Source organism: Danio rerio, chromosome 9 (assembly GCF_049306965.1).
Source record: "Danio rerio strain Tuebingen ecotype United States chromosome 9, GRCz12tu, whole genome shotgun sequence".
Lineage (NCBI taxonomy): Eukaryota > Metazoa > Chordata > Actinopteri > Cypriniformes > Danionidae > Danio > Danio rerio.
Window position 1 is genome coordinate 46,275,001 of NC_133184.1, and position 19,595 is coordinate 46,294,595.

General features: G+C 30.8%; 1 protein-coding gene across 4 annotated transcripts in view; it reads right to left on the minus strand.

The window, feature by feature from the left end:
* pde1a (phosphodiesterase 1A, calmodulin-dependent) overlaps positions 1-19,595 on the minus strand; it is a 263,528-nt gene that overhangs the window by 32,984 nt on the left and 210,949 nt on the right. For all 4 annotated transcript variants that reach the window (XM_073913162.1, XM_005167925.6, XM_073913163.1 and 1 more), the window contains 4 exons: positions 12,630-12,812; positions 8,301-8,367; positions 5,657-5,773; positions 411-551 (listed from right to left, as the gene is read on the minus strand). In XM_073913162.1, coding sequence (XP_073769263.1) covers positions 411-551; positions 5,657-5,773; positions 8,301-8,367; positions 12,630-12,812 — 508 coding nt within the window. The remainder of the gene's footprint in view (positions 1-410; positions 552-5,656; positions 5,774-8,300; positions 8,368-12,629; positions 12,813-19,595) is intronic.

Sequence of the window (19,595 nt, forward strand, 5' to 3'; positions counted from 1 at the left end):
CGATTCATGTAAAACTGCTAAGGTCAATATTATTAGCCTCCTTAAATCTACTATTTTTTGACTGGCTATAGAACAACCCCTGTTGTCCAATGACTTGCCTAATTAACAGAATAACCTAGTTAAACCTTTAAATGACACTTTAAGCAGAATATTAATATCCTGCAAAATAGCCAAAAAATATTATGTATTTTTATCATGGCAAAGACAAAAGAATTAATCTTTAAAAATGTGTTTAAAAAATCATGCTCCATTAACCAGAAGAAAAATACTCAAAATATATCAGGAGGGATAATCCTTTTAACAACAAAAACAACAATAAATAAGAGTAGAAATATTCAACAAATCAACAAATACAAGAAGCAATTCAATTTAATTTGATATTTCCAACATATATTATTTATTCTGCTCACCATAACGCCAGTGTGCAGCATCAGATAATGTGCCGTCTGTGTGACGTCAGCCGCGTGGATCAGGTTATGATAAGGGTTTCTGTGTTTGCTGTAGCCGATTTCCAGAGCTTCCACAAAGGACACCAACGAGGACACTGGTATCTGCACACAGGAGGACAATCACTGGTGAAACTAGAGAACTGTTCACTTTTTTACACTAAGACAGAAAAGATTTCACAGACAAGTCCACTGAAATCTACTCTATTCAATTTGATAGACTTTAATTTAAGTTATAATAGTTTACTCCATCATTATATTTCACTCAATAATGTAATCATAACACAGTTTTTTGTTTGTTTGTTTGCTTTGTTTAGTTTATCTCTCTCTCTTCTTTTTGGCATGAAAACATTGTCAGAACATTTCAGTAAGTTATCTTTAAAACTGTTTCAACAGTTCACACTTATTTGATGATTGATAAGTAAAAAATGTGTTTGGCATGCTGTCCTGAGCTCGGAGGAACCTTAAGCCCAGTGCTCCCTATACCGTTAGGTCATGCGAGAAAGAAATCTGAGCTCAGGTAGATCTTTAGAGCTCCCCTGTTTAAGCTAGGAAAGAGGGGAAGGAATCGGTAATATAAGGGGATTCTTCAAGACGAAGATGGTTAGGGTAAAAAGATCTGTCTATTTATGTGTGCTTGGATTCGTCTGATCGGTATATCATGTGTAAGCTAATGTGGGGCCAGCCACGGTCAATCATAAGCACATGATCCTCTCGAAATTAGTTTATGAATAAACTTTATTTAACATTTGGAATAAAATAAATAAATAAACAAATAAATAAACAAATAAATAAATAATTAAATAAATAAACAAACAAATAAACAAATAAATAAATAAATGAATTAACAAACAAACAAACAAACAAATAAATAAATAAAAAACAAACAAACAAACAACCAAACAAATAAATAAATGAATAAATGAATAAATAAAAAACAAACAAATAAACAAACAAAAAAACAAACAAACAAATAAATAAATAAATATGTATTTATTTATTTGTCTATTTCTTGAATTTTTCTATTTAATTATTTATATGTTTTGCATTGAAATAAATAAACAAATACACAAATAAATAAATAAATAAATAAATAAATAAATAAATAAATAAATAAAAAATAATAGATACAAATTTAAATATAAATACATGTTGTAAAACTTGACTCTAATCCTACAGAAATCAATGTCGTTGTTACTAATAAAATGTCAAAATAGATCAATAGTTTACTTTACACAGTAATAAAAATTATAAATCATCCATAAAAACAAGTAACAAGTAGAAACAAGCAGTTTCTTATTTTCCCCATAACGCTGTTTAACTACGATAAATTTTATAATTAAAGCGATCTTATAAAAAATAAATGCAAACTATTGCTAAACTCAAAAACTGCACATCATCTGCATAATAATAAAAACAATATCAATTTAGTCCAACATAAATACCACAGTGTGAAAAAAAATGTAATGTTCATTTATTTTGGTAAATACCACTCCACAATATGTTTTAGGTTTGAGGTTTCCAGCTTTCTTCAGAATATCTCCATTTGTGTCCACCAGAAAAACGAAAGTTAAAAAGGTTTGGAACAAGTGAAGGGTGAGTAAATTATGACACAATTTTCATTTATGGGTGAACCATCCCTTTCAGTATTACGTTTATGCAAAATAATAACACTTCCAGCATTCTAGATCACCTTTAAAGTGATTGACCATTATTTGCTCGCCCTCAAGTGGTGTCAAACCCAATTTTATTTCTTCTGTTGAACACAAAAGAAGATAATTTGGAGAAAGATATAAACCTAAAACATTCACTTCTATAGTATTTCTTTCAATATGGAAATCAATAATTACAGATTTCCAGCTTTCTTCAAAATATCTTCTTTTGTGTTCAACAGAAGAAAGTTAAATGCGTTTAAAAACAAGTAAAGGGTGAGTAAATTATCACTCAATATTTATTTTTGTGTGAACAACCCCTTTAAAGAGCTCAGCTGTTTTTAATACAAATTTTGACTTTCAACCCTACAAGAAACACCCTCAATCTGCAGTCATAGGCCTTTAAATTTCCTCCAAAGCAGAATAATAGAGCGTTTTTCTAGCTTCCCATGAGAAAACAGCTTGCATGAGTGTAATATTCCTGTGTAATGACATGAAGAGAGCAGAGGCTCCAGACCAAACCACCTAAACCCAAACACAGGCCACATCTATCAGCCACATTTACAGCGCAATGATGAGGCTCTGCGTGTGTGATTTCAGAGTCTGTCGTCACTGCACTTGTGAACAGAGGATGAAGTGATGAGATCTGACACACTGGAGAAAAACACAGACAGAGAGCAGATGGAAAAACTCAGACGCCTCGTATCACATCTATATCACATATACATGTGGGCAAAAACATGCATTCTTCGGATACAACGTCAGATTTGGGTGAAACATGGATTAGGTGTGAATGCAAAAATATGAAATCATAATATATAATATAATATGAATAATATTTTTAATTAAAAAAAAAGAATAAAAAACATAACATTTACATAAAAATAAGCTTTCATTTGGTTTTAAATCTGTGTGATTTTCTTTATTAACTTTCATTTGGGTTTATTTCTGTGGGATTTTCACACAGTTGAGATCAGAATTATTAGCCCCCTTTGATTTTATTTATTTATTTATAAAAAAATTTATATTTCCCAGTTGATGTTTAACAGAGCAAGGAAATTTTCACAGTATGTCTAATAATATTTTTTTCTTCTGTAGAAAGTCTTATTTGTTCTTATTTTGTCTACAGAAAAACCATCACTATACAATAACTTGCCTAATTAACCTAACCTGCCTAGTTAACTTAATTGACCTAGTTAAGCCTTTAAATGTCACTTTAAACTGTATAGAAGTGTCTTGAAAAATATCTAGTCAAATATTATTTACAGCCATCATGGCAAAGATAAAATAAATCAGTTATTAGAAATTAGTTATTAAAACTATTATGTTTAGAAATGTGTTGAAGTAAATTTTCTCTCCATTAAACAAAAATTGGGGAAAAAAATAACAGGGGGGGCTAATAAATCAGGGGATTTAATAATTCTGACTGAAAAAAGAATACTTAAAAAATGCTCAGTTTCTCTGGATTTCCTGTATTTTTTTAATGCAAGGCACTCTGAGTGCAAAGCATTAATTGATCATACTAAATTTTATTTAATGTAATCAAGAACCCCAAAACTAGTCATGGGTATCTTTTTTTTTAATTGAGACTCATACTTTGCATGAAAGCTGAACAAATAAGCTTCATATTGATATATACTTTGTTAATAGTGGGCAGTATTTTCAAGTTACTACTCAAAAGTTCAGATGCAAAAGCATTTAACTTTAACTTATCTTTTAAAAAATTGCATATTTCGCAGCCTCTTGTGTGTAGGTTCAGTAGTTGCACTTTTAGTGATGTTTTATAAACAAATTTCAGGAGGAGCATGAGCAGATGTTTCAGCAATTCTAATACATCATTGACAATCATTCTACTATCCAATCAGCATTAGACCAAACCCCTATAAATACCAAAAGTTGTCCTAACTGCACCACTTTAATATCCCTCCACCTCCCCGACACCTCACCTCATAAACATGATCTACCTAAGGGGAGTGAGCTAGACACTTCATTCGAACATCCAACGTCTCTTTTTTTTTTCCTGATAAGGGGAATAACACGAGTTGGGGTGTCTTTCCTGAGCTCAGAGCCCTCTCCCTGGACAGCATGACAAATACGCTTTATTCTTAAAACATCTGTAATTGTGAACTCGTGAATGGCAAATAATAGTTTGTTTTTATTGTCTTTTAAGTGAAATAACTCAAAATAAGCATAGGAGGCTAAGAAAAAAACTGATTTAGAAGAAAAATTCAGTCAGAACTAAGAGGAGGTTGTATCTAAAAACTTTAACTATTTGAAAATCTGGAATCTGAGGTAAAAAAACAACAACAAACAAACAAACAGAGAAAATCATCTTTAAATGTGTCTATATAAAGTACTTAGCAATGCCCATCACTAATCAAAAATTAGTTTTGATTAAATAAAAAAATCTGAGGTTGTATATATTTGCAGATGGACATCATAATAAAGCATAAGCTTTATTTCAAGAGTTCCCACTTAGATTTGCTTAGCATTTATAGCAGGTTTGGCATGCTGTCCCGGGAGAGAACCCTAAGCTCGGAGATATTTGAGCCCAGGGCTCCCGCCCGGTCAATAAGCATATCATGGGATCTGAGATTAGGTATGTCTTGATAGCTCCCCCTTCAGAAAAGGGAGGAAAAGGAGGAGATGGGGTGGAAGGGGGGATTCTTCCAAAACGAAGATGGTCACACTTTACAAAAAGGTTCATTAGTTAATGTTAATTAATGCTTTTACTAACATGAACAAACAATGAACATTTACTACTGTATTTGTTCATGTTAGTTAACGTTAGTTAATGAAAATACTGAAGTTCATTGTTAGTTCATGTCAACTCATGGTGCATTAACAAGCATGGACTTGGATGTTAATAATGCATTAGTAAATGTTTAATTATAATTAATAAATGCTGTAAAAGTGTTGTTCATGATTGGTTCATGTTAGTAAATGCATAACTTAATGAACCTTATTGTAAAGTGTTACCACGAAGATAGAGCAGTAAGGAGAAAATGATCCATTTATAGTAAGCTAGGATCTGATTGGATTATTACTAATTACAGATGACTGGCCAGCAGTGCTCAATCATATCACGTGCTCCTCTCGAAATTAGTTTATGAAACTTCACTTAAAATTCGAACATTTTTGGCATTAAAAAATTTCTTAATTTTTAACCAATACAATGTATTTTTGACTATTGCCAAAGTGCAACATAAGACTGGTTTTGTATTTCAGGTCATGTATATTAATTGATTAGAAAATGTTTATTGCTTACAAATATACATTACAACCCACAGTAGTGGCTTGACAGATACTGGCCAAGCCTGTATAACTCCAGAAGACTTGTATTTCATATAGGCTGCATTTATTTTTGTTATGCCTCCATTGTGCTCCTTTTGAAGCTTGAAAGCTCTTAAATCCACTCTGAGAATGAAAAAGGGGACCTATAGGGTTGAAATGACATGAGGGCGGGTAAATGACAGATGGAGTTTTGTTCAGTGGCAGTGTGTGAGTTTCTCTACGGGTCACAGTTTTGTTGTGTCTGGTTTCTGCGGTCTCTCGTACCCTGAAGCGGCTGATCAGGTCATATCTGGTGAGGAGTTCATAGACCAGAAACTTCAGAGCGTGATCACTGCTCGCCTCCTGGAGCTTGAAGACGTCAAACGACCATTTATCAACATCCTGAAAAAAGGAAACACACTGTAAACTGATGGCTTTATGGAAAGATGCTGCAGGTGAAGAGGGTAAACAAAGTAACTAATATTTATCACCATACTTCCCCATTTGATTGAGAAGATTAAGAATTACAGGCACTATATGTACTGTAGGTTTTCTGAAATGTTGTTTAAATATGCAAATAAGGGATTATTTCATTAAATATGGACAAATTTGTATAATTTTTCAGAACAGACATTTGAGCATTATATGAAGTCAAGTTCAGATCTTGTTCTATTTGTTAAACACATTCACTTCAAAAGTTTTATAGTTGAGATCTCTTTTATCCCTTCTTAATTCTTAAAGTCTGCATGAACTGAAGTTGCTGAGACATTTATTTCAGTATGTTATTATACTTCCAACTGAAATGGAATATTGAGTAGGGAGGTGGTTTCTTTTGCACATCATTCCCTCATAGCAAACTAACGGTGAGAAAGGATGTTAATATACATTTACTACAATTTTTTTTTCTGTGGATTAGCATGCATGGATAAATTATTCACCTCCAGAATACTAATGTGAGCTAACAAAATAAACAGTCGATTTTGATTTCACAAAATTTAAAAATACTGTGAATAGCCAGAAAAATCTAACAAACTTTGGTAGCACTTTAATTGAAGGGGGTGTTCACAATTTTAATTTGATTGAGATTTTGTGCATATATATGACCAATGTCATTAGGGGCATTTGCTCATTTATGCTATTGTAAATGCAACAATTACAGCATTTGAGATGACTTTGTTATGACTACCTGTGATAAACAAATACATAACGTGTCTTTGTCTTGACACCTTGACATTTAAAAAAAAAAAACAATGTGCTATTAATTTTAGAACAGCATCATTCATATTTATCTACAGTGTCATTAAAATCACTATATAGTATGACTATTTGTCATTAAAATGCAGTTAATTGTCATGAAATATTAATGACCCTGTTGTAAAATTATTTCACAGATGATTGATATTTTCTATGTGAAATTTTAATTACAAATTCAGTTTGTTACACTAAAGAAAAGTGCTGAGAAAAAAACTCTATAACAATTAAAACGTTCTCATAACAATTATGTTTATGACAGATTTATGACAAGTTATGTTGACTTGGTAATGTCAATATGTCATGACAAAGACAGGATGTTATGTATATGTTTATGTCAAGTTGTCTTAAAGGCAACTCAAACAATGGGCCCTATCATACTTCTGGCGCAATAGGGCCCAAAACGTGTTTGCCCTGACGTGTTGCTATTTTCAGACCAGTGCAACCTTAATTTTCCCATTTTCCGCCACGGTGGTTAAATAGCAAATCCATTTGCACTCCTTTGTGGACTCATGGCTGTTCTAGTTTAGAAAAGAGGTGTGTTGAGGCAAATTGTTGGTGCGTTGCTATTTTGAGGAACTAAAATTGACTATATAAATATTAGTTGTGCGCCTCGCTTACACATTGCTTAATACACGCAAGGTGAACAGCAATACACAAGTATCTTTACAAAATAAAAAGAATTAAAGGATTACAATTTTTTTTTTGTTTATTCATGACAATTTGCTTTTGTGTCATGTTATAATTATTAGCAGTATTATTTATAATATGCATATTTATATTTGTTTTACTAAAAACAAGCTGTTTTTAGTAAAACTGTTCGTTATTATTGTTCATTTATTCGTTTGCTGGAAATTAAAACTGAATATAGAAATAGTTTTAAAAAATGTTATTTTGTTTGTATTTAAAAAATGCGACGCAACTGACTCTTAAAGGGAATGGGAAATGACACAGATTGGTTTATTCTCAAAACACAACTATAACTCATTAGGAGAACAAGTTCAACCCTGTTAGACCATGTGCCGTGGTGCAGAACATATTTTTTAGTCATTAAAATAGCAAAAGTGAATTCAGACACTTAATGCTTTTGCGCCCTGTGCTTTAGACTTTGCACCTAGATCGTTAAAATAAAAGCCAATGTCTTCGTTGCATTTAAAATGACTTAACTGAGTGAATGACACTTAACGACAGCTGGTGTACAAGCATGCATAAATCTCATTCATATTCATATTCATGACATGTTTTACATAGGGCTTATAAACATCCCTTCAAGTAAAGAGTGTTCACCAATTTTCACCATTTTGTAGATAAATTTATATAATGATTTATATAATGATGTATATTATTTAAAACCAATAATTCTGTTTAAAACTAAAAAACTGCTTAGTGAAAATTTAAGGTTTAGTGCAGTAGAAAAATTATTATTTTTTTTTTTTAAATTAAAAGGCTTTATGTATATTTCAACTGACATCTACAGATCATAATTGGAAAAATTACATTAGAAACATTTTAAAGTGTATTTTGGATGTTTTCTTTACATAAGATTAAAAAAAAACACTTTCTAAAAAAAGACTAAAAAAGCCAAATTCTAAAATTATACAAAGGTGAATAAAAACACAGACTTACTGAAGTCTAAAACTAAAGTCATTTTATCATGTACTGCGAAGATAATCTGTACCTTTAGAGCAGTAATTACAGATGGCGGATAGGTCAACCCTGCCATGTTGGATGTTCTTCTGTACATTCTGCAAAGACACAAACATTCACAAGTCTTTTTCTCTAACATAGTGACAGATGAAGTTTATTTTTAACAAGGTAAGCAATGAAGACAAATGTGATGCATCTACATGTTGACTAAACTTTCGAAAATCTGCCTCCCTGAAGTCTTGAGCACATTTGTGTGGAAACACTTTTAATCAGATCAAAGAATAAGCAGGACAGAACTCTTAAACCTTCCTTTTAAATGAGACTGGAAAAGCACACTAAAACATACAAAAATTTTCATATATACACAGTTTGACTAAAAATCTAATTTTCATAATATTTTAACTGATTAAATTTATTTAATCAGCGAATATTTGGTATTATTCATAATAATCAAAATTTTAACAGAATGTATTATAATATTAATTATTATTATTAATAATATATATATATATATATATATATATATATATATATATATATATATATATATATATATATATATATATATATACATATATATACATACATACATACATACATACATACATACATACATACATACATACATACATACATACATACAACAGTTCTGTCTGGTTCTTGAATCTGACTGGCTGTGGCCATGCAATATTCTGCAATATCAGCACTAGTACAGCCTCTTAACCCTTGTCTATTACTCTGATAACCTAGAGTGACAGCAGATCAATAAACTGACTACAGTTTGACAAATATTGCAGCTGTTAAACAACATAATGTACTTTTGGGGGTTTTTTGTCGAGAATTTGAGAGAATTGTTTAGATTGCAAAAATGTCGTTTATTTATAAGGATAGTGCCTATTTTAAAAATGTATCATTTCGGATTTAGCACATCAGCGGCCATCAGCCTGTCACTAAGCAGAGCAAAGACAGCTGACGCTTTTCCACAAGATGGTGACAGAGACCGCATAGCAAGTCTTAGAGGTGAAAAAATTCAGCACAAAATTTCAAACTACAGCTGATCAAATTGTTATTAAACTGGTAAGTGAAAATCGAGGTAACTCTCTTTTGTATGTTGTAGTTCGGTATTTATACTATAGTAATCTGGTAGTGTTTGCTTTGCTTTGTTTTTTTTTTTTTTTTTGTGGTTAATTATTGCGATCTCCCATCTGCAACAGAGAAATACTGGGAAACCTCTGTAGACTGATGGCAATTCATGCCGTTCAGCCGTATAATCTTACAATATGAGCAAAATCACCTGTTTTTTCATCACTTAAGACATTATGTCAGAGCAGTGGGCCTCATCAATCCTGCAGGTGGGTCGCGAGAAAGCTTAAAATTAACTTAATTATATAAATAATTATTTATATAAACACTAAATAAATTTATATAAATATTAAATAAATTATTATTTGATTTCATTATTAAATATGTTTTGAATAAAAATGATTGGTGTATTGGCATTTCCCATTTTCTGTTATTGATTACTTGAGACTGTAAAATACAGACTTAACTGTGGCTGCACTTCCAACCACTGCCAGTCAACTAGGACTACATGCTCAGCTATATAAAGAAAAGCATCACGCAAATGTGAAGGTAACAATGATTAGTTATGAACAGTTTGCGCGCTCCTCGCGTCTGCGACTCGCATCAGAGTCGCACCTCTCTGTTGATTCACAAACTATGCATGCCCTCTTTGTGTTAACTCTTTAAAATATCAGCATAGTTGTTCAAAGTAGGGTTTTATAATGCGAGTTAGGGTTAAGACTCAGAGACTCAAGACTCATTGGTGTTTTAGTGAACAGCTGTTCACTACTGTCAGCAAACTCGAATAATATCTTAAAGAAACCGCCTTCAGATCGATGTGTTTCAACAGAGAAGTGTTTTTACTGAATTTTCCTTTTTTTTTTAATGGATATGATCAATAGATGAATAGTAGTAAGTCCAATTCAAAGCAGCAGCTTTTTTTTGTCATGTAGTCCTGTCAGGTTCATTTATCAAAGAAAAGACCCAAATACTCTGCAGTTGTAAACAATACCTCAAGAATTCAGGAGCTTTGAATCTGTGTGTGTTTTAAAAAATAAATTAGTAATAATTGCAAATATATCATAAAATTCAACTTAATTTCAACATAATATAATATAATATAATATAATATAATATAATATAATATAATATAATATAATATAATATAATATAATATAATATAATATAATATAACATAATATAATTTAATATAATATAATAAAATATAATATAATATAATATAATATAATATAATATAATATAATATAATATAATAAAATATAATATAATATAATATAATATAATATAATATAATATAATATAATAAAATATAATATAATATAATATAATATAATAAAATATAATATAATATAATATAATTTAATATAATAAAATATAATATAATATAATATAATATAATATAATAAAATAAAATAAAATATAATATAATATAATATAATATAATATAATATAATATAATATAATATAATAAAATATAATATAATATAATATAATATAATATAATATAATATAATATAATATAATATAATATAATATAATATAATATAATATAATGTGTCAATTATTATTATTAACAATAAGTATTATTTCTTCTCCAAAAATACAAAAATGTCCCCTGTTTATTTTGTTTTTATTACAAATTATTACTCTATAATTACTAAAGATGATTAAAGTGTCGGAGTTTTAGAGAGTTTTATACTGCTAAATAACAGCCATTCAAATGTCTCAATTCATTAAACGAGCCTTAAATCTGTGTTTGACATCACACACACACACACCCAGGGATCAGCTCTTCAGGCTCAACAGGTGTCTATGACATCCTCATTGAGTTTCAATGTAAATGAGGAGCTGTGCCTGTGCAAAAGTGTGCATTTCTCAGGCGTGAGGTCACAGACATTCAATTTTCACTAAGATTATGCTGAACAAGCCCTTAACTGTGTGTTTTATGTGCTGGTAATCTTGGTAGACATTTTCCCAGTTAGCAGGAAAATAACAGCGCAGGTCTGTGAAATGGGACTGTCTGTATGATTTAAACTCACTTAGAGGCTGCATGTAAAACAGGGAAAACAAAGGCCCTGTTCCAAATCCAGCTGACTCTCTACAGCCTAAACAGAGAGCTGTCTTTATAGGCAGTATGCTATTCAAGGTGGAGCCTATTAGGGATTTATTAAGGGATTGATAAAGACTTGTTTTAATAGACTTTTAAGCATGGCTTATAACCAGCAATATGGCATTTTAAAAACATACATATTACACAAATGTATTATTTAATTATCTAGAGTATATTATTACTTCAATATTACAATCAGTCCCTTAACTACTGTTCTCTCATACTAATTCTAATTTAAATATAAATGTATACATAAAATTAATTTATTTAAACTTTCTATTGGTATTTTTCAGCACTGAATTATAATTCATCTGCCTGCATTTGTTAAGGAGGTTGATGCAATGCATTACTGAATTGAATTTGCATGAAAAATATTACATGCAAATTAAGTAAAAAATAACAGAGTGTGTGTGTGTGTGTGTGTGTGTGTGTGTGTGTACGTGTTTTTGTGACATATCAGGACACAAATCTGTATAATGACAAGGGTATGACACAGGTATTACAAAAAGGAGGTGAAATATGAGGACATTGGTGACATCCTCATTTCTCAAAATGCTTAAAAATCCTACAGAATGAGTTTAATCAAAGAGTAAAGCTGCACACAGTCTCCTGTGATGGTTGGGGTTAGGGGTAGGGTGGGGTGAGGGCAATATAATATACGGTTTGGACAGTATAAAATGAATGGAAACCTCACTTTTCACAAAAACAAACGTGTGTGTGTGTTTGTGTGTGGTTTTATGTTCACAGAAAGTACATTAAATGCAATCAAAGTGTCCACAGTAATGTTTCAATTAATCTTTAAAAAATAACAAATCATGAAGGAAATAATGATCCACTGTTATTCAACGTAACGTATATATTTATCTAATGAAACACTTATTTTTTCCTGTACTTTATTTAAATGATTATAATATTATATTCTATATTATTTTAAAGTTTAAATGATTAAAATATCCTACAAGGGTAAACCAACTGGTTGGATCAATAGTGGCAAAGTATACATATTAAATTTTAATAATATTTTGGGGCTGCACTTTGAAACAATCTTAAGTCATCAAAAAACTATTTTTATATTTATTCCTAGAGATTTTTTGGTACATAAACTATTGTAGCTGAGAAAATAAAATAAAAATAAAAACCGCCACAAAAATGAATGAGCCTCCATACCGCTCCACAAAGATGCCAGCCTGAACGGCGTGGACGATGCTGCGGAACCGGGGTTTCTCTTCGGGCCGCCTGCGCACCACTCCCATCTTCCTGGTAAAGGTGGAGGCCAGCCAGTCCCGCACCTCCATGGGTACAGAGTCCGCCTGGATGTCACTGAGCTCATCTTCAGTGTCCAGAAGCCTCCTGGGGAAAAACAGGCAGGGGATATTATTGCTCAGAGTGTACAGCACAGCACAGTCACACACTATAGATCTATCAATCAATCTATATATATATATATATATATATATATATATATATATATATATATATTCTGTATACACATATCACACACTCATACATTGTCAAAAAAACGTTTATTTTTTATTTTGGATGTGATTAATCACACTCTCTCAGCTGCAAAAATAGAGTAAAATTAGACCAAAAGTAGAGCAACAATTAAATGTTCAACATATTTATAAATGCAATTCGGTCCTGTGATGAGTAAACTGAATTTAAGTTTTTAATGACTTGTGACACTTGTTTCTTTTTAAGTATTATTTCCTACAATGTAAAAAGAGATTAGTTGACTTTACTTTAAAAAGAAGAGAGTAAACTCATTGCCTTATAAATATTACGTAAACAAACTATGTCTATACTTATAAGCCAATGGGTTTACTGCATTTTTGCAAGTAAAATTAACTTAATGCTTTTAAGCAGTTTTAAGCTTTTAACAGGTTTACTCACTTTTTTTTTTTTTTTTGCAAACATTTTGCAAATAGACTTTGCTACTCAACATTTTCTAGAAAAGGATGGGGAGAAATAGAAAAAAAAAGTAATACTTCTATTCAAAAATGAAGAATTAAATTGACCGAAAGTGAAAGTAAAGACATGTTATTATGCAAATAAATCTTGTTCTTTTGACATTTATATTCATCAATAAATTCAGATTTTTTTTTTTACAGCAATAATAGGCAGAAAAAACGCTTTCAATTCTGACAATAGAAACTAATAATAATATTTGAGCACCAAAGTGAAATACATCCAATAATAAATTACATTTGAAAATGCTTTTAAATACAAAACTTGAAGACTTGAGATGTAAAAACCTCTAAATGCTGTCTGAAAAATTCTTCTGAAATGAGCATTTGAATGAGACCCCTGTGTGTGGGTTAAGTAATTTCACTTTTCATGTACTTTTTACAGCTTTGATGGCCTAAAATTGAAACAACTTAATATAAACATAGAAGGCTGAGAGCAATGCTCATCTCTGACAGACATTTCAGACGGCACGACTGAACTCTTCACTTGTATACAATGAGAAACAACATTAAAAAATCCAATAAGTTCATCCATGGTAAACATAAGAGATCTATTAAAACATTGTAAAAAATCTTTGATTATTCTGCCTTATGCCCACTAGTGTAATGATAAATCCTCAGTGTAATCAGGACTAGAGAACTGGAAAACCCTCAGGAATCTGAAGCCTACACTCAAATGTGCGTCGGTGGTGTTACAATCATCACTGGAATGTGCAATAACTGATGTGTAATGATTAAAAACACTGTATTTAGGGGTTATATTTTTGGCATGTCTGTGGGTTGTAATAGGGTGAGCTTCACAAAACCTGTCAAGAATATGTCCCAGTCATATTTCACACCTAAGCCAAAAACAAAACATGTTCTTTCTTATAGGAAACAAAGGCTGTTTTAAAGAGCAATTAGCAATTTACATAAATGACCTGACTGATTATAATATATATTTTAAAAGAGTGATTTTTAATTATTTTTGATAAATATACAAGAATATAAGTACATGTATAAGTCAGAATATATAACTGATTATTAACATACCACTGAGAAAGTCTCAGTATTCATTGAATTTATTAACTGACTTTTCTAAAGCTCAGACAGGAATATAGTATTTACTTAACCACAGCACACCTATAAAGCAGAATGCAAGACAACTTATTTACTAATCAAATGACTTAGCATGCATCTTTATTAATTAAATTGGATTTTAATGACAGGCTGTATAAGTCAAGCTGTTCCTGTTTGTCATTACTACAAAAACTTCGTAAAACATCATGAAATAATATACACATTTGACGGGAGGGCTAATAATTTTGTTCTCAACTGTACATTGGATAATTAGCAATTAAGGCAATTGTTGAAAATTAATAAATATATATTTTTGACTACACTATTAAGAATACATTAAGAATATTGAACACAACATTATGAATAATGGAAAATAATAACACGTATTAATAATAATTAAAAGGACAGTTCACACAAAAATGACAATTCACTCACTATTTACTCACCCACAAGTGGTTCCAAACCTTTATGAGTTTATTTATGTTGAAAACATTCATTCATTCATTCATTCATTCATTCATTTTCTTTTCGGCTTATTCCCTTTATTAATCAGGGGTATGTTGAAAACTGAAGATATTTTTAAAAATGCTGAAAACCTGTAACCATTCACTTTCATACAAATACTATGAAAGTCAATGGTTACAGGTTTTCATTGTTCTTCAAAATATCTTCTTTTGTGTTTAATATAAAAAAGAATGTCAGACAGGTTTGGAACCATTTTTGGGTGAACTGTACTTTGAAGTATTTGGTGTATGAAATATAATAACACTGCTAGTAATTAAAGGAGTAGTTCACACAAAAATGACAATTTGCCAAATATTTACTCACCCTCAAGTGGTTCCAAACCTATATAAGTGTCCTTATTATGTTGAACACAAGAGAAGATATTTTGAAAAATGCTGAAAACCTGTAACCATTGAGTTCCATAGTAGGAAAAACAAAGACTATGGAAGTCAATGGTTACAGGCTTACAGTGTTCTTCAAAAAATCTTATTTTGTGCTCAAGAAGAAAGAAGGTCAAATGGGTTTGGAACAAGGGTAAAAGTATTATGACAGAATTTTCATTTTTGACTAAACTACCCCTTTAAGTAACAATATGAAAAATAATTACACTCCAAGTAACTATATACAGGTGAAGTCAGAATTATTAGCCCCCCTGAATTATTAGCGCCCCTGTTTATTTTTTCCCCCAATTTCTGTTCTGTTCTGGGAGGATTGTTTTAGCACATTTCTCATCATAATAGTTTTAAAAACTTATTTCTAATAACTGATTTATTTTATCTTTGCCATGATGAGAGTAAATAATATTTTACTGAATATTTTTCAAGACTTCTTAACTAGGTTAATAAGGTGAACTAGGCAGGTTAGGGTAATTAGTCAAGTTATTGTATAACGATGGTTTGTTCTGTAGATTATAGAGAAAAAAAAATTGCTTAAAGGGGCTAATAATTTTGTCCCAAAAATGGTTTTTAAAAAATTAATAACTGCTTTTATTCTAGCCAAAACAAAACAAATAAGTCTTTCTCCAGAAGAAGAAATATTATCAGACATACTGAGAAAATTTCATTGCTCTGTTAAAAATCATTTGGGAAATATTTAAAAAAGAAAATAAAAATCAAAAGGGGGCTAATAATTCTGACTTCAACAGTATATATATATATATATATATATATATATATATATATATATATATATATATATATATATATATATATATATATATATATTAGGGCTTGCATAGACTAGTCGACTAGTCGAGCGATCGACTACTTCAACCACTAGTTGGCGCTCTCAGAAGCAATCGACTACTGGAGCGTGCATTTACCACAAATGACATCAAAACGACAAATGTATCCAACAAACATCACGATCCAAGGTTAAAGCTTCCAACTACAACTGTATATTTTATTATAAAAATATTTTATTTATTATTTTAACATATAGTTTTATTTATTTATTTAAACAATTTATTTATAATTTTTTTAAAATTTATTTTCTGTTTGGCTGCATATAGACTATTGTCGCTTGTTGAACTATTTATTTTCTGAAACAAAATAAATTTCATTCTTGTTATCAATGCTGGAAACTTAAATATTAGAGTTATTTTTTTAAATCAGACTACTTGTTTTACAGACTATTACTTGCACGCACATGATTGTTTGCATAATCTTCAGGCCGGTTTAAGTAATATATTCGTTCATTTTGTTATTTTAGTAACTGTTGAAATGTAGTAGAAATTAAATGATTGAATGAGATTTAGCCTAGCTCAGAATATTTTTATTAATCTTTTAATTAGTTTTATGAATACTGCGTTATGAGTATGAGTTTTCAGGACGCATTTTAGGTTTCTGGTGTGGCTACTTTTGCTTTCTATAGCCTACATTAAATGTATAATTAAAATGCAATAATTAGCCTAGCTTTTTTCTTTTTTTTCATGTGTATTATAAATATTTCATTTAGGTATTTTCAATTTCAACTTTTTATTTATGCATTATTTATTTTTATTTATTTATTTATTTAATTTTTTTTTAAGTTTCACTTAGTTCTCATTAAATAAAATAATAAAGTTACTTTAATAACTCAAAGTATTACGGTATGAACATGAGTTTGCTTCGCATATACAGCAAGCTTATGACGCAGATGTTAAATGACAATGTTGCATGCAGCTTTTTATTTTTATATTATACTGTAACATAAAAAAGTAATATAATGTTTATGTTTTGACAATTTACGTTAGCACTATGAAATCAATACATTCGGCTATGACTTAATAAAGCGTAATGAAAATGATTTCTTTGTGACTTTTTAACTAGTAGCTTGAACCACAGGTAGTCGAGCAAACCGAGTATTGTTTATATATATATATATATATATATATATATATATATATATATATATATATATATATATATATATATATATATATATATATATATAGAAGTCAGAATTATTATCCCCCTTTTGATTTTGATTTTCTTTTTTAAATATTTCCCAAATGATGTTTAACAGGGCAATGGCATTTTCACAGTATGTCTGATAATATTTTTTCTTCTGGAGAAAGTCTTATTTGTTTTATTTCGGCAAGAATAAAAGTAGTTATTATTTTGTAAAAAAAAATATTTTTAAGACAAAATTATCAGCCCCTTTAAGCTAATTTTTTTATTTGATAGTCTACAGAACAAACCATCATCATACAATAACTTGCCTAATTAACCTAACCTGCCTAGTTCACCTAGTTAAGCCTTTAAATGTCACTTTAAGCTGTATAGAAGTGTCTTGAAAAATATCTAGTCAAATATTATTTACTGTCATCATGACAAAGACAAAATAAATCTGTTATTAGAAATGAGTTTTTAAAACTAATATGCTGAAACAATCTTCCCTCCATTAAACAGAAATTGGGGAAAAAAATAAACAGGGGCGCTAATAATACAGGGGGGCTAATACGTCTGACTTTAACTGTATATATATTTATAATTTTTTGTGTTTGGCCATCAAACACTGTAAAAATATAATAACAAAAAGTTACGACAAATATTTTTTTTGTTGTTTTAACTGATTTTAATAAGTTAATCAGGTTTCTAAATTGTTTTTATAAATACTGTATACAAAGAGTGGCGACGCAGTTTCGCAGTAGGTAGTGCTGTGCCCACACAGCAAGAAGGTCGCTGGTTCGAGCCTCTGCATTTTTGTGTGGAGTTTGCATGTTCTCCCTGCGTTCACGTGGGTTTTCTCCGGGTGCTCCAGTTTCCCTCACAGTTCAAAGACATGCGGTACAGGTGAATTGGGTAGGCTAAATTGTCTGTATGCATGTGTGTGTGTGTGTGTGTGTGTGTGTGTGAATGAGTGTGTGGATGTTTCCCAGGGATGGGTTGCAGCTGGAAGGGCATCCACTGCGTAAAACATATGCTGGATAAGTTGGCGGTTCATGGTGACCTCTGATTAATAAAGGGACAAAGCCGAAAAGAAAATGAATGAATGAACGAATGAAAATTCAGAATTTTAAAAAATGCCTTTCCAAAATTCAAAATGACTTCCACTATATACCCTATATAGTGTCTACTACTGTACTGTATATACCCAGTCCACTCAAGCACACCTGCGTGATGTTCAGCACTGAAGGTGATGTTTATGAGCACATGCAGACAGAAAGCAAAAGGCAAAAAAAGCGTCTCCTCAGCCTCTCGCTCATTTTCTCTTCATTTCATGACTCATCCTGCCCTCGCTCTATCTCTGAGAAAGCCAACATTCAACACTCAAGTACCTTAAGCAACTGGCATACGATTAAATAAATGCACTTTTCTTTCCCTGAGAAATGAATGCAGCAATGAGAATAGCGACTGTTATTGCTCGGTCTTACGCAGGCAGCAGGAAATGCGGCATGTTATCATAACAAATATTCGCCGACTTCCAGTAACAAGCTAAAATTGCTCAAAGCTGCTGCCATGGCAATACATCCTGTGCCTGTCATTAGGAAAACGTAATTAGCCGTAGCCCAGGCTGTCTAAACACCAGCCCATCAGCTAGCGGGAGGACGCTAGCTCTGCGTAAACGGCACAACAGAGCCGCGGGTCTCGGTTAATTGGGATCGAGGGCCCGCGGGACTTCCGGAGGGAGCAGGAGGATGAACGTGAATACTCTCAGCACATTTTACTTTAGACGAACAGCAAAACGCCTCCTGATAACAGCTGGAGATGGAGATGAGGACGCTTAAAGAGTGGACTAGGGGAAAAACACTTCAGAGGGAGAGCACTTTAATGCAGTTGTGTCTCAACGCATAATAAACTGAGATTTACAGGGAGAGTGAATCAAGCATGAAAAATGTAAAATATTCATATTTGTAGTGTGTAGAAGTAACAGAAACTGGGATTATAAAAAAATAATGATAAAATAAAATAAAATAAAATAAAAAATGGGAAGAAAAAGATCATAAAAAATACTGGGATTTTGTAAAAAAAAATTACAAAAATAAAATAAAAAAAGATAAAATAAAATGAAATAAAACAAAACAAAACAAAACAAATAAATAAATAAATAAAAAATAGGAAGAAAAAGATCATAAAAATACTGGGATTTTGTTAAAAAAAATTACAAAAATAAAATAAAA